The sequence below is a fragment of the Balaenoptera acutorostrata genome, chromosome 9 (assembly GCF_949987535.1).
Source record: "Balaenoptera acutorostrata chromosome 9, mBalAcu1.1, whole genome shotgun sequence".
NCBI classification, from domain to species: Eukaryota; Metazoa; Chordata; class Mammalia; order Artiodactyla; family Balaenopteridae; genus Balaenoptera; species Balaenoptera acutorostrata.
In genome coordinates, this window is record NC_080072.1 from 89,577,634 (window position 1) to 89,601,710 (window position 24,077).

Below are 24,077 nucleotides of genomic sequence, written 5' to 3' on the forward strand. Positions count from 1 at the left end.
GAGGGAAAAAATGTGCTAAAGTCTGAGTAGAAAGTCTCAAAAGAGAAAGATTAATGCGAGAAAAGATGCTTCTAATTGACCAAGCAGGTGCTTTTTTTTTTTTTTTTTAAGTGCTTGGATGTATTTCGGAAAGAGGTACAAGCTTTGAAGGGCCAGAACTGCAACAGAAGAAATGATTTCATTAAAACCGTGATTTTACATTAAAAGAAATTCCCGTATTCTCTGACACTGTATTTCAGGTTCCATTGCCCTGGGAAAGAGCCCACGTTTAAGGCGGGTCTGAGGCGTGCCAGAAGAGTCTCCTCCCTCCACCTTCTTCCTCCTTTCTCCCAAGGGCTAGGCACCCTCCTCCCCCAGACGGCTGTTGGATCCGGACAAGCAGCGGGGAGTTCTGCTACCCAAAGCTTTCCACATTCCTGGCTGGCTGCTTCGGCTGCTGAAGGGCTGCCTTCTATCAGGAAAAGAAAGGGACTTCAAACCTTTCAGATAACGTCCTCGCCTAGGAAATTATTGAGCACAGGTAAGAAATACCATTACTCGTTATTTAGAAACCCAGGCATGGCAATTAGAGGTAAATAAATAAGCTAGAAAAGCGATTGAGAGGTAACTTCTCTGACATCACCATGACGGGCGACTAGTCAGTAACAACATAAGAAACATAGCATAGTCAGAGGAAAATCTTTTTCTCTCTTTTAGCCAACCTTGGAGAGTATCACTTCAGAGGAAATGTTCTCAAACTTCTTGGTCTCGTGACCTCTTTATACTCCTAAAAATTATTGAGGATCCTGAAGAATTTTTGTTTCTCTAGGGTTTTTACTGTAGTACTGTCATTTGCTGTATTAGAAATTAAAGCTGAGAAATGTAAAAAATAGTGACCTATTTATTTTAAGATAACAATAAGCACATAACATGTTAGCATAAATAACATTTTAAATTACGGATAACTATATATTCCAAAAAAACTACTATGAAGAGTGACATTGTTTTTATTTTTACAAATCTCTGTAATATCTGGCTTAGTAGAAGACAGCTGCATTCTCATCTGCTTCTGCATTCAGTTTATGCAATATCACTCAAAATGTAGCCCCTGGTAAACTTTATTGTACACTCATGAGAAAATGAGAGTGAAAATGACAAATTACATCTTAGAATTATTATGAAAATCGCTTTGACCTCGTAAACCCCTGAGAAACACTGCTTTAGAGTGTTAAAATAAATAAGCTTCTATTTAAAGGGAGTCTCAACTCTGAATCACTTATTTTAAAAGCAAACAAAAAAATTGCAAAAGGTTGATAATCTTGATGGAATCTGCATCAGCACCCTTAGGCTGGCCTACATTGGGCAATATTATAGCATTCCCCAGGAGAATTTTATTTCACATGAAGGAAGGGCTGAGTAAATATCTCCATTTGAAAGTATAAATAACAAAAATTAGGACACTCTTAAACTCTTCTTTTTGCCTATATCTAGCTATTTCAAGTTCTATTAAATCTTTCTTCAAAATATCTTTTTAAATCTGGCTTGTCCATAATATCCCTACATGAATATTATGAATTCTTACATGAATTCTTATAGTTTCATAGCCTGTCTCTAATCTTTTCTCATAATACCCTTGCCAGCTCAGTAATCTGCTTTCCTATTGCCTGTGAGATTAAATACAAACACTTCTATGTGAGTTCCCAAGCCCTCCATAATCTAACCCCACCCTACCTTGTGTTTACTGCAAGACAGCAGAATTGTTCCACTACAGTAAAAAAAATCTCCTTTCAGTCCACCCCCACCATAATTTTGTGTTAATTATCACATAAATGCTCTTCTATGTTCTCCTCCATCTATTCAGTCAAGCAATCAGTATTAAATTCAATTCTTCTTTTCCCACAAGGCCATTCCAGGAGTTCTATTTTGGCTTCTTGCTTTGAGTCTGTATTTAGCAATTGATTATATACACCTTTTATCTTTAACTATTTACCTAAATTTTTACCTGAGTCTTCTTCCACCCCCACCTCTACCGCGCCCACATACTTATCTTCGTAAGATGGCAAAATTTTGAAGGACGAAATGACTTATAGAACTGAAAATTTAGATTTTGATCTTGTTGCTGTAGAGATGATTACCTGCCTGATTTTAGTGAATTAATTAGGTAACATGCTTCCTCATTTCATCCCATACCTATTCCACAGAATTAGAATTCCACAGCAAAGATAAACATAATCATTATTGCTTTTCAAGTTCAAGACATTTTTACTTTTAATCTAATAGTATGCTTTTAAACTCCCAGTGGCTTAGCAAAGCTGGTTATATAATAAATAGTCCGTCAATATGTGTTGTTTTAGAATTATGAGGAAGTGGTTACTAGGGCATTTGCCGCATATAAATAGTTCTCTCTTTGCAGCCTTAACTAGAATCTAGAATTACAGAATGCTGGAGCTGGAAAAAAACTTAAATATTGACCATGCAACTCTCTCTTGTCTAAATGAGGAAACTGAGACCCTCAGAATTAAATGACTTGCCCCAGAAAAGATTGGAACACATGTGGTTTAATCTCCCTCATGATTTTCTACTGTTCACTAGCCTCTGGCTAGTTTCCAAGGCTTGTATAACTGAAACTTTTTGTTGTTGCAAAGAATCAATTATCGCTGCTTACTCCTGGGAGGATCTATCTGGGGTGGTTTATAACTCTTTTTTTTTCAAGTCAATAATCTCAGAATCTTAGATGAAATATTCAAAACATTTTTATCCAATGGGGACTATAATTTTCACAGATTAGAGTTAAGAAAGCAAAGGAACATGGATGAGAAAGGAAAAGAGGAAAATTAGGGGAGAGGAGAGGAAGAGGAACACAATACTTGTAATCAAAATGTATTGATGGGCTTCCCTGGTGGCGCAGTGGTTGAGAATCCGCCTGCCAATGCAGGGGACACGGGTTCGAGCCCTGGTCTGGGAAGATCCCACATGCCACAGAGCGGCTGGGCCAGTGAGCCACAATTACTGAGCCTGCGCGTCTGGAGCCTGTGCTCCGCAACAAGAGAGGCCGCGATAGTGAGAGGCCCGTGCACCGCGATGAAGAGCGGTCCCCGCACCGCAATGAAGAGTGGCCCCCACTTGCCGCAACTAGAGAAAGCCCTCGCACGAACCGAAGACCCAACACAGCCAAAAATAAATAAATAAGTAAATAAAGTAGCTATAAAAAAATTTTTTTAAAAATGTATTGAGATCTAACAAAAAGAGTGCTAAGAAAATAAAGAATTCAAAATAGACACTCACATGAAATAAAAGAGAAAGTAAAGAAACTACTAGGAAAAGAAAGAAGAGGAAGAAGATTAGAGAAATTATTCTATTTTTAAAAATCTGTTTTCAGACTTCCCTCGTATTCTTTCCCTTTCTCACTGGCTTTCAGATGGAGTTTAAGTTTTAAGACAGAAAAAAATTTCTGCCATTCCCTTTACACACTGTTGTCATGGCGACAAGGCTTATCATAGCAAACATTTATTTAACATTTACTGAGCTCCTACTCTGTATAAGTTCTTTCCAGGTGTTAAAGATTGAAAAAACAGAAGACAACTCATTGTTTTAGAGAAACTCAGATGGAAATCGGGCACACCTATTTGTAATCTTAATTAAGGGTAATAAGAGGTATTTTAGAAGCATGAATGCGGGGAGGGGGATGTGGGCACTGAGGAGAGGATGATTAGCTAGGAATGGAGGAGTCAGGGAAGTTTTCCTAGAGGACATGTTTGAGCTGTGACTTTAAAGGATAAAGGGTGAAGAAGGGTTTGGCAGGCACAAAAGGGAGGGGAAGTTCTGGCCTAGCAGGGGGAATAAATGGGTACAGCATGGAGTGAGTGAGAATCTGAAAGCAAGAAAACCAAGTAGAGGAATATTAAATAGAAAATACCAGAAGTGACAAGGCCTAGATTTAAAATAGTGCTGGTGGAGATGGAGAGGAGATACCAAATTCTAGACACATTTCTGCGTTATAATCTGCAGTATTTTTGAGACAGGAGAAGGTTAGACAAAAGAGTTGAGAAGGACTCCCAGGTTTCAGTTTGGGACAGGTTATTTGGACATACTTTAGAAAGTAATTCATTAGTATATCTTACAGTTGGAACTGTGGATCTGGAGCCAGAAATTGAAATTTGCAAGTTATATATCCCCCAGTAACCGCCACCCTCTCTCTTTACTTTATAGCTAAACTTCCTGAAAGAATAGTTTATATTCACTGTCTTTACTTTTCTTTTTCATCCCATTCTGTCCTAGATCTTTGTCCACCTGCCTTCTGTTCCTCCACTTTCCCTAAACTGTTCTACTGATAGCAAAACTTCCTAATTGCCAAATTCAATGAACAAGTTTAAGCTTGTATCTAAATTATGGACTGCAGCTTCAGACTCCAAGCAGCTCCTTCTTGAAGTTCCTTTGTTTTTTGACTTCTGTGATATCTCTTAGATTTGCAAAACTGAACTATTTTCCACTCAAGCCTGTCTTTTATTCTCTGTTTTCTTAATGAGGTAACCACTCAACAAATTGCCCAAGCCAGAAACTTTGAAGTTATCCTCAGTTCCTCCTTCTTCCATTTGACCCACAACCAGTCAGCTAAAAAATCCTGCTGTTTAAGCTCTCTTGAATCATCCCCACAGCCACTGCCTTAGTTTGTAGCCTCATCAACTCTTAACTGTTAAAATTGCTTCTGTGGTTGTTTTCTGGCCTCTGTCCAACTTTATCCCATCAAATCCGTTCTCTACAGCTGCCAGAGTGAGGTTTTTGTTTGTTTGTTTGTTTGTTTTTCCAGAGTGAGGTTTTTGAAACATAAATTTGACCATGTCTTTCTCCTACTGAAAGTAAGTCAGTACTTTCAGAAAAAAAGTTCAAACTCTTTAGCCTACTTAAACAAGGACTTTATAATCCGACTCTCCTTTACAAGCTTTTGGCAAACAACTACACTGCAAGTTACATTTTATCTGAATTGAACTAGGCAGAATGAAACTAATTTAATATAAAAATAATAGTCTCACTTTATAGGCAAAATGAAATATGTGAGCTCCAAATTAAATAGTTTATCTAGAATGACAATTTCAAAGCTGGTAGGCCAAGTGAGTTGTGAACTGTTGACACTATTGCCACATGGAAGTGTCTTGTATACCTGGTAGAAATATCTGCTTTCATGTCAGTATAATGTAAGCTCAGCTGTTCTTTAAATATCTCAGAAGTTCTTGAGATATAATAGCTTATTGTGGTATTATTTTTTAACATTTATTACTATTATAATTTTAGATATTTTTTCATTTATTCATTCATTCAGCAAACATTTATCAGATGTCTGCTATGTACCAGGCACCATTCTAGGTACTTGGAATACAAAACTGAACCTAACAGAGGTTCTTTCTCTTATGGAACTTACATTCTAGCAGGGGAAAAATAATAAAATAATGAAGAATGTGCTAACCATGTTAAAATATTTGAGGCCAGATTTTGATGAAATTGTCAAGAAGGTATAATTTTTCTTTGGGAATCTCAGCCATTTATTTTCAATATCCCCACCCCCACCCCTGCCATGATGCCCTTTCATCAAGGCACTTAGATATTCCAAAAGCTCATTCTTTCTCTCTTTTGTTTTTTTATTTAAACAATATCTATAGAGAACCCTGTGGTTCTCTCCACAGGGTTCTCTATAGATATTGTTTAAATTAAAATATAAAACAAATTTAAAATAATTTTAAAACCATACATATGTGTGTATATATATATATATATATATATATACACACACATGTATATGCTTATATATTATATGTGAACTGAATCTAGATAAAACTGTTAAATAGCCACCAAATAGAGAGTTGGTTCAAGATGGTGCCCTCAGAAGATCTTGAACTTACCTCCTGCCACAGACAGCAGATCTACAGCTACATATGGATCATTCCCTCTGAAAAAGACCTAAAAACTAGCTGAAACCTCCTCCCCCCCCCCAAAAAAAAAGAGCCACATCCAGATGGGTAGGAGAGGGAGAGACATGGTCTCACCAAAAACCACACCTATGGTGCAGCAACCCACAATCAGGATTGATATCACAAAACAGAGCTACTAGCTGAGGAGTGAGAGGTCAGTGCCCCACATCAGGCACCATAGCCCTTGGGAACTGCACCAAACAGATGAGCCCCCAATACATCTGGCTTTGAAAATCAATAGAGTTTACATCCAGGAGAACCATAAGGCTGTAGGAAACAGAGATTCCACACTTAAAGGGCTTGTGTGCTGACTCACTCACCACAGGACCCATCACAAAAGTAGCAGTCTGAAAAGCACCCAGACCATATGTGAAGGAGATTCATTTGCTAATCTTAAAGCATCTGAGGGAGATGCAGGAGCCTTTTGGGACTCTCTCCACCTGGATGGAGGCATTGGCAGACGCTATTTTTGCATTTTCCCTCTATCTTGCTAGCACCGGCACTGGTGGGTGCTATCTTTGCACTCTCCCTTTAACCTGCTAATACCACTGGGCACACCACACCCCCGCACTGCTCTTGTGGCCCTGCCAAGGTGAGGCAGGTGTGCACAGCCCACATGAGGGATGCTCCTCCAGCTCCTAGCTCTGGTGGCTGGAGGGATTGTATTTCTGGGTCCCATGAATCTGAAACAATCAGGGAGTTCTCCGAAGGCTACCACCCTCAGGGTACTGCACAGACAGCAGACTGTACCTCCAGTCTCCCTGTGAAAAAGGACTGATGACTTGTCCTGGAGCTTCAGCCTGAAGGGCACACTTCAGGTTTACCACTCATCTAGAGGCTATAGAAGTGCTCTCAAGGAACACAGGCTGGGGGAACCATCTCTGCACTCTCTTTCGCCTTTGCTACAGTTCACCAGCACCTACCAGAAAGGAGCTCACACACTCAACTGGAGCCCCGATTTTTGCAACTGTAGTCAAAGAGACACCTTCAGATGACCAGGTCTGGAGGCTAGCAGAGCTCACAATTGCAGTCCCACAGGGCAATATATATTTGCATATCTTAAAAGCTGCTGCCTGAAGGTCTGGCTTCTAATCAGCCTGAAAGTAGGGGCTGACTGAGGTCTCCCCCTCTGGAATACTCACAGGTCTTGGCACACCCTCAGCACTTGGGACCTATCAAGAATAAATCAGGCTGCATAGACAATCACAAAGGCTGAGTGACAACCAAGAACTAGGGCAAGGTTAAACAGTAAGTTTCATCTCTATACAAGGCCATTCCTTCAAGACTAGGAGAGATAGCTGTTTTGCCTAATACATAAAAACAAACACAGAGAGTCAAGGAAAATGAGGAATGAGAAGATTATGTTCCAAAGGAATTAATAAGATAAAACCCCAGAAGAAAATCTTAATGCAAAGGAGATAACTAACTTACCTGATAAAGATTGTGAAGTAATGGTCATAAAGATGCTCATTGAATTCAGGAGAAGAATGGATAAACACAGTAAGAACTTCAACAAAGAGATAGGATAAATAAGAAAGTACCAAACAGAAGTCACAGAGCTGAAGAATACAACAACTGAACTGAAAAATACACTAGAGGGGTTCAACAGCAGACTAGATGAAGCAAAGAAAGAATCAGTGATCTGGAATACAAGGCAGTGGAACTCACCCTAACACAGCAAAAAGAAAAACAAATTTTAAAAAGTGAAGATAGCTTAAGGGACCAATGGGACAAACATCAAGCAGAATTGCATTCACATTACTGGGTTCCCAGAAGGAGAAGAGAGAAAAGGGGGCAGAAAACTTACTTGAAGAAATAATAGCTGAAAACTACCCTAACCTGGGGAATGAATCAGACATCCAGATCCAGGAAGTCCAGGGAGTTCCAAAAAAAGATGAATCTAAAGACACCAAGACACATTATAATTAAAATATCAAAAATTAAAGAGGGAATCTTGAAAGCAGCAAGAGAAAAACATTTGTTATATCCAAAGAAGCCCCATAAGAGTATCAGCAGATTTCTCAGCAGAATCTTTGCAGGCCGGAAAGGAGTGGCATGATATATTCAAAGTGCTGAAAGAAAGAAACTTCCAACCAAGAATACTCTACCTGGAAAGGCTATCATTCAGAACTGGAAAAAAGATAAAGTGCTTTGCAAATAAACAAAAGCTAAAGGAGGTCATCCCCACTAAACCAGCCTTACAAGAAATGTTAAAGGGACTTTTTTAAGCTGAAAAGAAAGTGCACTAATTAGGAACAAGAAACATATGAAAGTAAAAATCTCACTGATAAAGGTAAATATGTAATAAAGGTAGTAGATTAATAACATTAGTATAAAGATTAAAAGACAAAAGTAATAAAAAAATAACTACACAATAACTAGTTAAGGGATACAGAAAGTAAAAAGATGTAAAATATGACATCAAAACATAAAACGTTTGGGGAGGAAGTAAAAATGTAGTTTTATAATGCATTCAGTCTTAACTTCTTAACAACTTAAAATATACTCTTTTATATATAAACTGTTACATGTGGCCCTCATGGTAAACACCAAGCAAAAACCTATAGTAGATACATACCAAAAAAATGAGCAAGGAATCTAAGCATAACCCTATAGATAGTCATCAAACAATAAGGGAAGAAAGAAAAGAAGAAACAAAGAGGAACGATAAAACAAAGAGAAGTGAAAACTATTAACAAAATGGCAACAAGTACATACCTATCAATAATTACTTTAAATGTAAAGGAACTAAATTCTCCAATCAAAAGACAGAGAGTGGCTGAATGGATAAAAATATAAGAACCATCTATATGCTGCCTACAAGAGACTCATTTCAGATGTAAGTACACATACAGATTAAAAGTGAAGGGATGGGAAAAGATATTTCATGAAAATGGAAACCAAAAGAAAGCTGGAGTGGCTATATTTATATCAGACAAAATAGACTTTAAAACGAAGACTGTAATAAAAGACAAGGATGATCATTACACAATGATAAAGTGGTCAACCCGGCCAGAAGATATAACATTTATAAAGATCTATGCACACAAAATAGGAGCACCTAAATATATAAATCAAATATTAATGGTCTTAAAGGGAGAAATTAACAGTAAAACAGTAAGAGTAAGGGATTTTAATATCTCACTTACATCAATGGATAGATCATCCACACAGAAAATCAATAAGGAAATATCTTTAAATGACACATTAGTCCAATAGACTTAATAGATATATACAGAACATTCCAGCCAAAAGCAGCAGAATACACATTCTTCTCAAGTGCACTCTAGTTCATGTGGAACATTCTCCAAGATAGACAATATGTTAGGCCACAAAACAAGTCTCATAAATTTAAAATGAAAATCATATCAAGCATCTTTTCTCACCACAATAGTTTGAAACTAGAAATCAATTATTAAGAAAACTGGAAAGATCACAAATATGTGGAGATTAAACAACAGTCTACTGAACAACCAATGGGTCAATGAACAAATCAAAAGAGAAATTAAAAAATTATCTTGAGACAAGTGAAAATGGAAAATTAACATGCCAAAACTTATGGGATGCACAAAAGCAGTTCTAAGAGGGAAGTTTATAGTGATACAGGCCTACCTCAAGGAACAAGAAAAATCTCAAGTAAACAATCTAACTTTATACCTAAAGGAAATTAAAGAAGAACAAATTAAGCCCAAAGTCAGTAGAAGGAAGGAAATAATAAAAATCAGAGCTGAAACAAATGAAATACAAACTAAAATGACAATAGAAAAGATCAAGGAAACTAGGATCTGGTTCTTTGAAAAGATAAACAAAATTGACAAACCTTTAAGTAGACAAGAGGAAAAGACAAAGAGCTCAAACAAAAAAGATCAGAAATGAAGGAGGAGAAATTACAACTGATTCAAAGAAATACAAAGTATCATAAAAAACTACTATAAACAATTATACAGCAACTAATCAGACAACCTAAAAGAAATGGATAATTTCTAGAAACACACAGTCTTCCAAGACTGAATTGAATCAGTTATCAAAAAACTTCCAACAAAAAAATTCCAGGACAGGAGTCTTCACTAATGAATTCTACCAAACATTCAAAGAAGATTAATACCAATCCTTTTCAAACTCTTCCAAAAAACTGAAGAGAAGTGAATGCTCCCAAACTCATTTTACAAGGCTAGCTTTACCTTGATACCAAAATCAGACAAGGAAACCACAAAAAAAGAAAATTACGGACTAACATCCCTCATGAATATAGATGAAAAGTCCTCAACAAAATATTAGTAAACTGAATTCAACAGTACGTTAGCAGGATCATACACCATGATCAAGTGGGATTTATTCCAGGAATGCAAAGATGGTTAAACATCCACAAGTCAATGTGATACACTAGATTAACAAAATAAAGGATAAAAATCATATGATCATCTCAATAAATTTAAAAAAGTCTTTGACAAAATTCAACACCCATTCATAATAAAAACCCTCAACAAAGTGGGTATAGAGAGAGTGTACCTCAATAAAGGCCATGTATGACAAGCCCACAGCTAACATCATACTCAACAGCAAAAAGCTGAAACCTTTTTGTTTAAGATCAGGAACAAGACAAGAATACCACCTATTGCCAGTTTTATTCAACACAGTATGGGAATTCCTAGCTAGGGCAATTCATTAGGAAAAAGAAATAAAAGACATCCAAATTGGAAAGGAGGAAGTAGAACTGTCACTATTTGCAGAAAACATGATTTTATATATAGAAAACCCTAAGACTCCAAAAAAAAAAACTGTTAGAATAAATGAATACAGTAAAACTGCAGAGTACAATATCAATATACAAACATCTGTTGCATTTTTATACACTAACAACAAAGTATAAGAAAGAGAAATTAAGAAAACAATCCCATTTACAATTGCATCAAAAAGAATAAAATATCTAGGAATAAATTTAACCAAGGAGGTGAAAGATCTGTATGCTGAAAACTATAAGACATTGATGAAAGAAACTGAAGAAGACACAAATAAATAGAAAGATATTCCATGCTCACGAATTGGAAGAACTAATATGATTAAAACGTCCGTATTACCCAAAGCAATATACATATTCAATGCAATCCCTATCAAAACTTCAATGGCATTTTTCACAGACATAGAACAATAAATCCTAAAATTTGTATGGAACCACAAGAGATTCCAAATAACCAAAGCAATCTTGAGAAAGAAGAACAAAGTTGGAGGCATTACACTCCCTGATTTCAAACTATATTACAAAGCTATATTAATCAAAACAGTATGGTATTCACACAAAAACAAACACATAGATCAATGGAACAAAACAGAGAGCCCAGAAATAAACCCACACGTATATGACCAATTAATCTATGAAAAAGGAGGCAAGAATATATAATGGGAAAGGACAGTCTCTTCAATAAATTGTATTGGGAAAACTGGACAGCCACATGCAGAAGAATGAAACTGGCCAACTATTTTACACCATACAGAAAAATTAACTCAAAGTGGATTAAAGACTTGAATGTAAGACCAGAAACCATAAAACTCTGAGAAGAAAACATAGGCAGACATCTCCTTGACATCAGTCTAGCAATATATATATATATTTGGCTCTGACTCCAAAGGCAATGGCAACCAAAGCAAAACTAAACAAATGAGACTATATCAAACAAAAAAGCTTCTGCACAATGAAGAAACCATCAACAAAATAAAAAGGCAGCCTACTGAATGGGAGAAGATATTTGCAAATCATATCCAATAAGGGATTAATATTCAAAATATATAAAGAACTCACACAACTCAATAACAACAACAACCACAAAAAACCTGACTTTAAAATTGGTCAGAAGGGGCTTCCCTGGTGGCACAGTGGTTAAGAATCCACCTGCCAGTGCAGGGGACACAGGTTCGAGCCCTGGTCTGAGAAGATCCCACATGCCACGGAGCAACTAAGCCCATGCACCACAACTACGGAGCCTGCACTCTAGAGCCCATGAGCCACAACTACTGAGCCCACATGCCACGACTACTGAAGCCCACGCACGTAGATCCCGTGCTCCGCAACAAGAGAAGCCACTGCTATGAGAAGCCCGTAGCCCCCACTTGCCGCAACTGGAGAAAGCCCACGTGCAGCAACAAAGATCCAACGCAGCCAAAAATAAATAAATAAAATTTTTAAAAATATTTTTTAAAATGGTCGGAAGATCTGAATAGACATTTTTCCAAAGAAGACATACAGATAGCCAACATGTACATAAAAAAGATGCTCAACATCACTAACCATCAGAGAAATGCAAATCAAAACCACAATCACTTATCATCTCACATCTGTCAGAATGGCTATTATCAAAAGAACAAGAAATGACAAGTGTTGGCGAAGATGTGGAAAAGAGGGAACTCTTGTGCACTGTTGATGGAAATGTAAATCTGTGCAGACACTATGGAAGACAGTATGGAATCTCCTCAAAAAATTAAAAATAAAACTACCATATGATTTAGCAATTCTACTTCTGCGTATTTATCTGAAGAAAACAAAAAACACTAATTCAAAAAGATGTATTCACCCCTGTGTTCATTGCAGGATTATTCACAATAGCCCAAATATGGAAACAACATAAGTGTCCATCAATGGATGAATGGATAAAGAAGATATGGTATACATAATGGACTACCATTCATAAAAATAATGAAATCTTGCAACAACATGAATGCACCTTGAAAGTGTTATGCTAAGTGAAACCAATCAGATAGAGAGATAAATACTACATGATTTCACTTATATGTGGAATCTAAAAAACAAAACAAATGAACAAACAAAACAAAATAAAATAGAGCTCATAGAAAACAGATTAGTGGTCAACAGAGGGAAGGGGGATGGGGCAGGCAAAATGAGTAAAGGGGATCAAGAGGTACAAACTTCAAGTTATAAAATAAGTTATGGGATGTAAAGTACAGCATGTAGACTATAGTCAATAATATTGTATTGCAAATTTGAAAGTTACTAATAAGTTGTCTTAGAAGTTCTCATCACAATAAAAAAAAGATTTTTGTAACTGTACAGTGACAGATGGTAACTAGATTTATTGTGGTGATCATTTCACAATGTATACGAATTTTCCATAATAAAAAGTATAAAAAACAAAACAAAATTAGCCATCAACATTTATTTTGTGTTAGCTTAATTTGGATTAAATGTTTTCAACTGGGTTTTAATTTCCTGCTTCCTCTGTATATGTTTGGCCTCAGCAAACTATGCTAGAAAACATTTGAGTCATTTCTCAACCTCTAAGTATAGATGTATGAACACCCCCATATATACCAATTGACAACTGTGACCCAACCACCTTCCTTGGAGCACCAACCATAAAACTGTCCTCAGAAAACCAAGGGACTTCTGAACTCTAGAGTAGAATATCTTAATCATTTTTGTGGCATGGACCCTCATGGACAATCTGGTGAAGTCTGTGGACCCCTTCTCAGAATCATGATTTTATATGCATAAAATTAAATACTTAGAATGAGAAAGGAAACCCTTTGTAATTAAAGGGTTATCAAAAAAATTTTAGGGCTTCCCTGGTGGCGCAGTGGTTGAGAATCTGCCTGCTAATGCAGGGGACACGGGTTCGAGCCCTGGTCTGGGAAGATCCCACATGCCACGGAGCAGCTGGGCCCGTGAGCCACAATTGCTGAGCCTGCGCGTCTGGAGCCTGTGCCCCGCAACGGGAGGGGCCGCGATGGAGAAAGGCCCGCGCACCGCGATGAAGAGCGGTCCCCGCACCGCGATGAAGAGTGGCCCCCGCTTGCCGCAACTGGAGAAAGCCCTCGCACGAACCGAAGACCCAATACAGACAAAAATAAATAAATTAATTAATTAAAAAAAAAAAAAAAAGAAAAAAAAAATTTTTAACAAATTTTGATAAGGTATATATGTGCATCTTTATTAACACATTAACAACAAGATGTCCTGTTGGGACTAATAACTTCCATATATTTCAAAGTAGTAATGAGTTTAAACCATATTTCAAGATCTCTGCAACAATTACAATACAGTAAGAAATATGTATGTCTATTAATGATAGTCACAGGTACTGTGAATAATAGTGTGGTTTGTTTCCTACACCATAATGGAAGGAACTGTTAAATTTCAGTTAGAAGTTGGTGAAAAGGGCTTCCCTGGTGGCGCACTGGGTGGGAATCTGCCTGCCAATGCAGGGGACACGGGTTTGATCCCTGGCCCGGGAAGATTCCCACATGCCGCAGAGCAACTGGGCCCGTGTGCCACGACTACTGAGCCTGCGCTCTAGAGCCCGTGCTCTGCAACAAGAGAGGCCATGGCAATGAGAAGCCTGCACATCACTCGCTGCAACTGGAGAAAGCCTGCGCACAGAACAAAGACCCAACACAGCCAAAAATAAAAACAAATAAATCAATAAATTTATTTTTAAAAAAAAAGAGGTTGGTGAAAATAATTGTGTAATTTTTTCCCCATCCAAGTTCACAGATTTCCCAGATTTAGAACCCCTGCTCCATAAACAAAGGTCTGGAAGGATACACGCCATATTGGAGTGGGGTTGGGTGGGGTGGCACAAAGGAGAAGAGCAAAAAGAATTTTTAACATTTTCAAATCCTATATTATTTGATGTTTTACAGGAAGATTGTATTCATGTACTACTTGTGCAAAAAGCATAGTATAGTCCAGACTCCAGATCAAAAGCTGCTATTGCTCAGAGAGAAAGAGAGCCATCAGATGCCAGAGCCCTTCAGCCTCCTCCCACCTAGCCCCCACTCCCAGTCAGAAACACCATTTTTATCATTGCCCCACCTTTAGCACTTTGACAATGAAGTCACAATCTTCAGTATCTCACTCACAGGATCCCATTGGTTGTAAGACAGAGATAGAACCAGCCCCTACTTAAAGGACAGGATTAGGTGTGTTTCTGGCATCCTATATTTATTCTGAAAATATATGTATATTTCCACCAAAATACTGGAACAATAATTCAGTTCAATAATAGACCACTTATCCACCCTTTATAACATTGTTTAATGAGAAAATGCTTTCTAGATTCCAAATATCTAATGGTTTGCAAAAGAACATTTGAAGTTGTACATTCATAAACTGAAGACTCCTGGCATTTATTAAATGTCCAGAGTGTTCATCAGCATGCTGGATTTCTGAAATTGGAGGTAGAACAAGGCAGTAAGTGGTAAAAGATTCCTTTTGTGTAAAAGGAGCAATCACTACCTTTTAACAGGTGACTCTTTGCTTTCATTAGGAATAAAGATGGCTGCTGAACCAGATGACAATTGCATCAGCTTTGTGGAAATGAAATTTATTAACAGTACACTTTACTTTGTAGGTAAGTTCAAAACCGTAGACCAAATACAGGGTTTAGATAAATGTATTCAACTAGAAAAGATGTTGTAAGGTGAACTATTAAGGGACTTGTTTTTTGTCACCAAATTCCATTGTAACACTAACAACACACTTCTCTGGAAAAAAAAAAATATTGGGTCTCTAGAAATTAACCATAACATGTCCAAGGTCCCAGCACCTTGTCCTGCCACATGTCCTGGTACTTAGTTAGTAATAGCCCACTCACAAGGTGGCTGCAGGTGCACATCATGAAAATCCCACAAAATTGGATATACAATTTCCCAAAGCAACCTGGCAAATTATGTTAAGAGATACATATCTGAAATCTAGAGTTCTGTGAGTTATACCATTTTATGTAAATACATTTGACAAATAAAAACAGATTCTTATTATTAAGCTTCCTTGGGCAGTTTGGTTTCATTTGAAAGCTTCATAGAAAGCTCTTAGGTGACTTTCCATTGAAGCAATAAATTTTTTTTTTTGAAGCAATAAATTTAAGAGTAAAATCTATCATTTTATAAAATTTCTTTTTGGCTACAAATTTAAATTTATAAACCCTAGATTTAGGTTTTATATCTAACATACCTGAGATCACACTAAGTCTAATTAGCTTCATTTTATGGGACCTTTTGGATGATTATATTATATTTTTATGGGGCCAACAAAAACCATCACCAGTAAGATAGGGGTTAAAGAATGCAGAGGGGCAGAAAAGAGTAATAAAAGAGAAGGGTGAGAGGAAATTGAGTAGAAATATAGAATTTAACATATTTTGTTTCTCTTTTTTCCCCTTTAGCTGAAAATGATGGTAAAGTATAAATTTATTTCTCTTTCTTTGTAAAAATAAATAGCTACTTGAGTAAGCATCCCACCAGCACATCCATCACCATTCTCAGCTGAAAAACTGGTACCGATCTATTTGAGAAGCTAATATTCCCTCAAAGGAATGTGGACTCAATAGCACTGCCTTGGAATAAAGATGACTATAAGGGAATTTCTAAGAAAATACACTTCTCTACATCATAGGAAATTCTCAGCTATTAGAATCTACAAAATAGACCTTGCCAATTACATAGATCCTGAGATTAGCAGAAAGTCATGGATTCTCTGGAGTACATAGGAAAAGGGGTTGAAGCATGAGAATTGTTGTCCAAAATCAGGAACATCTTCCTTCTTCAACCTTCCCTCTCAGGAGTGCTCTGAAAAGAAGCCTGGGAGGCTCCCAGGGTTCAGAGAATTCTGGAAGTAGAGGAGATGGGGGAAAGTAGAGCAAACAGAACTATTAGGTTGAGTCATTCTCTTCCTAGGTAGATGTACCCATTCCTTGTCCTGTTGACATTCAGGGAGGGTCATACGCATATAAAGCCTATGATCCTCTAACGCAGGGGTCCCCAACCCCTGGGCCGTGGACCAGTACCAGTACCGGTTCGCGGCCTGTTAGGAACCCAGCCGCACAGCAGGAGGTGAGCAGAGGGTGAGGGAGCGAAGCATCACCTGCTGCTCTCCATCACTCGCATTACCGCCTGAACCATCCCGCCACCCAAACCACGGCCCCAGTCCATGGAAAAATTGTCTTTCAGAAACCGGTCCCTGGTGACAAAAAGTTTGGGGACCGCTGCTCTCATGGACCCCCAGATTATTAAAGGTCATTAGTTTCTCATACTTTTCCTTAAAAAGCACTTTCTCCATTCTTAAGGTGATCCTTACTGGACTGGAAATATACAACAGGAACTCTTGAAAAATACTATTCCTTCCAGTTTCTTTTCCAGACTTATTGAAATGTCATTGTCATATAGCTCCTCATGTTTCTTAAAATTTGCCCTACTCCCATTTATTTGATTCAATAAATATTGGCATCTGTATCTCTGGCACTATGTTAGGCCCTACAATACAATTGTGAGCAAAACACAGTTCCTATAGGGAGAAGCAGGCACATTAGGGAGGCAAATGGAATGTGGTATGTTAAGTGTTATGAAGGCACAGATGCTATGGGAGCACATAGAAGGGCACCTAATTTAGTCCAGTAGACTCTGGGAGGGCACTTTGAAAGAGGAACAGAATTGAAGAGTAAATACGGGTTAGCCAATGAGAAGGTATTCTATGCAGAGAGAAGAACACATGCAAAGATCAAGATATGAAAGAAAGCATGGTATGTATGAGGAATTAAGAGTAATTCAGAATGGGAGTAGAGTAAGAGTAGGAAAATGATGAGAGAAGAATGATAAATAGGGTGCAGATCAAGAAGGTTCTGTTATTCCAAGATATGGAATTTGGACCTTATCTTTGGGGTAATGGGGATTCATTAAGCACAATATGTATGATCTAGAATACAGATTAGTTTGCTGTAACAAAGAGATCCAAAAATACTGTAACTGAATAAGATAGAAAATATTTCTCTCAAATACGAATCCAAGTAGGCAGTTCAGTATTAGTATGGCTGGATGCAGCCTGATGATGTTGGAATCTAAAGTTTCTTCTGTCTTCTTCTATTCCATCTTTCCTAGTTGTTGAAATCATTTACATACTTGAAAATCATCATTACACTTCCTGGGTCCACATCCCAGCTAGCAAGAAGGTGTTCAAAATAAGAGGAAGACAGGCCCACTCCTTTTAAAAGCTCTATTTAGAAGTTGTAAACATCAAATCCACTCATACTCCATTGACTAGAATTTAGTCATATGGCACCAACTGCAAGGAAAATATGGAAAATATAATCTTTATTCTGGGTGGCAGTGTCATTCATTAAAATTCAAAGATAACATGATCGTATCTCTGAATGTTAACTTTAATTAAAATTGAATTTTAATTCCTTCTGGCTTCCATATAAAGAATTGCTGTGGGGGCAAAAAAAGAGGGGAGGGGAATGCCAACTAAGAAGCTATTATTGTAGTCCCTATAAGAAATGATGGCGACATGAATTAAGGTAGGCACAGTGGGGTGCCATTGAAGAGCTGTGAATGGATTTTAGAAAAACTTGGAAGAATCAACAGGACATGGATTTGGAAGGGGATGGAAAGAAAGACAGAAAAGCTGATGCCTATGTTTTTTCGCGTAGGCAATTTGTACCATTCAGTGAAATAAGAAACGCAAGAGGAAGAGCAGGGGAGAGAGGTTTGCAGGGCAAAGAGGAAGATAGATGATGAATTTATTGATGATGAATGATGATATCTGTGGGACATCCTAATGGAGATGTCCAGTAGATTCTTGGACATGTGGTTCTAAACTCAGGAGAAAATTTGGGGCTGGATATACGGATGTGGGAGACATATATACAATAGAAATTACATCTGAAGCTATAAGAATAACATGACAAATCAGAGGAAATGTGTAGCGTGAGGAAGTAAAAGCCAAGGACTAAACTCTGAGGAGTACCTACATTTAAAGGATTCAGTAGAAAGAGAAGCTAATAAAGAACAGAGCAACCAAAGAGGAAGAAGAAAAACAGAGAATGCCACAGAATCCCAGGAGGGCATTTCAAGACAGAGATAATAGGCATTGTGTTGAATTTTGTAGCCTTGAAAACCAAGAGCCAGAAAGTATCTATTACATTTAGCAACAGGGATTTTGGTGATCTTGGTGAAAGCAATTTGATGGAGAAATGGAGCCAGTGAGGAGAAGCTTGCAATGAGTAGAAGGGTGAATGGAAAGTAAGGAAATGATACATACAATTCTTGCCAGAAGCTTGGCTATTAAAAGGAGGAGGGAAACAATACTAGCTATAAAGTGGGATTCTGTTGATGGAGGTGTTTTAAATCTCAAAATAAAAAGCCTTATGTTTTTCTGATTATAAAAATAATTTGTTTATTATAAATAATTCAGGCAATGAAGATAAAATGAGAAACTAAAATATGAAAAAAACCCAAAATATTCATTGCTATCATTTTGATGTTATATATATATAAAATACTATACCTAAGCTTCTTTTTCTAGTTTAATACACATGGACATCTTTCCATGGCAATGAATAATTACAATTATATTAAATTCATGATAATTCATAGTAAGGGCATATCAAAATTTACTTGATCAATTCCCAATTGATGGACATTTAAGTTGTTTCCAGTTTGTTTTTATTATTAAAGTGTTCCCATAAGCATTCTTGTAGAGAAATATTTACACATTTCTCTAATGTTTCCTTAGGATAAAATCCAGGAAGTAGAATTGCTGAGTTGATGGAAGAGAGGGAATAATTGATAAATCAAGGTTTCATTGAAAGTACATGCAGAGCACAAATGGGGTTAACCTTAGGTAGCAGAAGAGGCACCTTTTTCACATTTCCCTTGGGACAAGAGGGTAGAGAAAATAACAGGTGATGCCATAGTTAAGTTTGTAAGTGGAGTAGCAGGAAATCATTTGCTGAAAGTGAAAGCAGAGGTGATGATGCAGAGATCCTGAGGAAAATGAAGAAGGCTTGGAATTGAAGCTATGGACTATGGAAGAGAATGCTGAACTGGAAAAGAAGTATTGACAATCGATGTGTTTGTTATGGCACCAATTTGCACATTTGTATGATTGTTTACCAGCAGCACACTCAGCAGCCAGGTTTAGAGTTTTGTAGTAGAAAGAAATGAGTTTGGGATTCAAGATACTGGCAAAAGGGTAGATAAAATGATGAACCATGAGGTCCAGGCTGCATAGAGAAGAAAGGGAAGACAGGGAGAGGTTATAGGAAGAAAATGTAAGAATCAGGAAGCCTCAGTAAAGTGGAAGAAAAGTATAAAAAAACTAAAAGGATAGGAGATTGTGGTCAAAGGTAGGATATTTGAATTTAAGATTTCAATAGTAGAGTGGTTCTGAGTGATAACAAGAATCAAGGTATGCCCCTGGAAGTGGGTTTAAAAACACTGTGCAACTTTACCTTAACTTCTATAACAGAAGATTGTGATTGTTATTGAAAGCTGGAATATATAATATGCCTATTTGTAAATTTAGAAAAAAAAGATTATTTTTTAAATGAGATTTCATGTGCATTGTAGAAGACCTGGAATCAGATTACTTTGGCAAGCTTGAACCTAAGTTCTCAGTCATACGAAATTTGAACGACCAAGTTCTCTTCATTAACCAGGGAAGTCAACCCGTCTTTGAGGATATGCCTGATTCTGACTGTTCAGGTATTTTTTTATATACATTTGTAAACATGGAAATGACAAGCTACTTCTTCCCATTCCATTTACTGCCTACATTTTCTGTGATAGACCTAATGCTTACATGAAAAGTCATGGTAGTAATAATTTCACTTACAAGAAACTTTATAGGGCATCCATAATTTTTAGTTGGGCTGAAAAATTGATACAATAAAGATAGTGCTGGGGTCATGATCTTTGAGCCTACATTTGGATCACCATCCCTTCACTGTAATTGCATTAACTGTATATGCTCTCCATTGAATTGGATCCTTAATACCTGCTGGTTATAGCTGAAATTGCTGATAACATTTTCAGAAGTCAAAATTAAATATAAATATACAAGCACTTCAAATAAGTCTGTCTTCCACCAGAAATTTAGAGTGCCTTAGAAAATGAATAACTTTACTGTGCCTTCCAAGGAATGAATTTCAAATATCAGAGTTTAGGCAGAGCTGAAAAAGTGAATGATGCACTCTTGAAAAATGCTGAATTTTTACCTTAACGGATAGAGCTTTAATATTCTATTTGGCGTTTAAAAGCTAAAGACAATCTTTTAGAATTCAGAATATCTCTAAAACACTTTAAAAGTTGCTGCATTTGTATTATAATACATATTTAAATGTGTTTTAAAGAATATGTGTGTCACTGTATATAGTCTCCTTCTGCTACATGGCTGAATCTCAGAGTGTGGGATTGGTAATGGGCCTATTAAGGATTGTCCTTTGGCTAATTTCCCTAAATGCTTATTTGCAAAAATTCTTCTAACTAGTGTTCTCATTTGTGAATGTTTATTTTAGATAATGCACCCCAGACCATATTTATCATATGTATGTATAAAGACAGCCTCACTAGAGGTCTGGCAGTAACCATCTCTGTGCACTGTAAGAAAATTTCTACTCTCTCCTGTAAGAACAAAATTATTTCCTTTAAGGTAAGACTTAATTTGTTTTAGTTATATTTATGTGCAAAATTAGAAAACCAAAATATCCCCAGTCCAACCTTTTATCTAGAATAAGAATAGCAAGAAGTAGAGAACCATTAAAATAGACAGTTACTAAAAACTGTCAAGCTCTTTAACCTACTATAGTAACATCATGGTTTTTCTGAGCCTGCCATAGGGAGGAAGGGGATCAACACTTGTTTCATAACCTAGGTCTTCTGAATAATCAATCTATAGATAAATAATAATACAGAATATATATATATATAAATTATCATGTTTAAGAACTGCATGTGACTTTCCAGAATAAGTCTTGCTACACAGAATGAAGTTAATCGTTCTTCTGTAAACCCTCTACTTTGTAAATTATGATGATAATATTTTAATCCCTAATTGTTTTGTTCCTACTTCTTAGCCTAAGTCGTAGCTACAACCTTCAGCTTTCAGTTGATGTATGTTATTTTTAATGTTAATCTAAGTGAAAAAAATTAATAGGATCTGTTGTAAAAGCAATGGTATAATGTATCTCAAAGCCAGGTATAAATTATTTCTGACCACTGCTTTTTTCTCTATCCTCCATCATTATTTTTCTCTTTTTTTCCCATTATTATTAGATAAACAACCATTAACTATAGATATGGGTTGACCCAGAAAACTTTCCTCCCAATGAGAGCAGGCAGGGTATGCTCACAAATTGGCAGTGTTTCAAAGGTGAATCCCATGTCTTGAAGACTTTCTGAGTGGGGATTTGCCAATAAAGAACCGCAATAAAGATCACCCAGTTCCCACTGAAACTTAGAGTATGACTTTCGTAGACATGCCAAGGGGCAACTTGGGAGGGAGGAAAAAGCCACTCGAAAATATAATGCAGATAAGATCAGTGTGTCTGTAACAAATAGAGCCTCCAAACAAATCCCTTAGCCATCCCCTTCCAAGCAGAGTACCACCCCTTCAGGTGACAATTTGGAGTCCCTGCTCCCTGAACTGACAGCTAGGAAGCTCAGTTATTGTAATGGCGTTAGAAGCCTGGAGGTGGACAGGCAGGGTGGAGAGGATTAAGCATGTTGTTACTTAGCAACAAAATCAGAAGGGAAAGAGGGAGATGGCCAAGCTCAAGCCATGTGGGATAGAGGAAAACTAATTCAGCTGCAGAGACAGAGTCAGAAACTGGGAAAATATATAAGTGGATTCTTATTGAGAGACTGGGGCGAGTGTCAAGAAGATGGGAAAAGTGCTTGGCAAATAATAGAATGGGAGAACTAATTTATCCTCTCATTAATTCAAGACTCACACTTGTTGATAGAGGACAAAGATCAAGAGTTATGGCTATAAATTCCATAATCGATTGAGAAGTTTGGGGGGGAAAAAAAGGTTCTTTCAGGCATCTAAGGAGGATTCTGGGATGCTATTTTGGGTCTGAAGGTCTCTCTGTCAGTCCTTAGGATCATGAAGATCTTTGCTACCAGAGGGTCAAAATTAAGTTCAAATTTTCTACTGGTTCTGGGATTAACATGGAAAGAACCTGAGGTGGTCCTCACATTTTCTAGTCCATCCTGAAAGTAGGCATGTTGCAAAAATAGGAAAAGTGCAAGCAGTACTGTCAGTTAGGTGGATTAGCAGGATTCTGGTTAGCAGGATTATAGTTTCAAGTGATCTAGCCATTCTTAGGAAATCCCTACTCTGCAGCTGAGATATAGGAATCACCATCTGGCCTCCCAGGGCAAGGTCCAGCCAAGAGACAGACTACTTCCAGGATAGAAACTCAGGACTACTATGGAACTGGAATGCTTGGCAGGGAAGCACCAAAAGCTGCTAACTAAGCCCTAGAACAAGTAATGGGTCTATTTATAGCCAGTTTCAGTTCTAGGCTCCACTGAAGGAAGCAGCTGAGATTACTGCCACTTCCTGCCTCTCTCACAGTTGGTTCACAAACTGGAGCTACCCTAGGCCTATGGGTGGAGGTCATCAATGTCTTTAGCTGTGAATGGCTGGAGAAGACAGGAACTGATATTAGCCTAAAAAGGTTGTGGTCTTTGCTGGAACTCTACTTCATCTTAAGCAAATATGGACTCCACTTAATGGGAGAGGAGAGAAGGAAATCATCTGATGGGTATATTGGGAAAAACTAGAGGCCTGGACCTGAATGTGCATTCCATAGTGTGAAAAGCCAAAGTGGACAAGAAGAATGGAAGGTTAGAAATTAAGAGGGAAAGGAGATCAGTATTCCTATAATCAGAGATTGTTTTCCTTAACTCTTGAGAATATAAACCTCTTTAGTTCTGTGTAGTAATATATTTCAAAATAAACTGCACATATTCATATTGGTCATGTCGTAAAAAAATTAAGTAATTTTTTTTCTCTATAGGAAATGAGTCCTCCTGATAATATTGATGATGAAGGAAATGACATCATATTCTTTCAGAGAAGTGTTCCAGGACATGATGATAAGATACAATTTGAGTCTTCATTGTACAAAGGATACTTTCTAGCCTGTAAAAAAGAGAACGACCTTTTCAAACTCATTTTGAAAAAAAAGGATGAAAATGGAGATAAATCTGTAATGTTCACTGTTCAAAACAAGAACTAGATATTAAAATTGCATAGTTTGAACTTTCTGAGTTTTTGTGTTTCAAAAGGGTTGAGTTCGAACCTACAATTATAATGATGAAATAAAATGAATAATGATCTCA

General features: G+C 37.2%; 1 protein-coding gene across 1 annotated transcript; it reads left to right on the forward strand.

Annotated features, from left to right (window-relative positions):
• The first annotated feature begins 369 nt into the window (after window positions 1-369).
• On the forward strand, window positions 370-23,997 carry IL18 (interleukin 18). Its single transcript, XM_007172993.2, has 6 exons — window positions 370-520; window positions 15,221-15,304; window positions 16,118-16,129; window positions 20,298-20,432; window positions 21,245-21,378; window positions 23,753-23,997. Exons 2-6 carry the CDS (start codon window positions 15,229-15,231, stop codon window positions 23,972-23,974), a joined length of 579 nt encoding a protein of 192 aa, XP_007173055.2. The 5' UTR covers window positions 370-520; window positions 15,221-15,228; the 3' UTR covers window positions 23,975-23,997.
• Window positions 23,998-24,077: the final 80 nt, after the last annotated feature.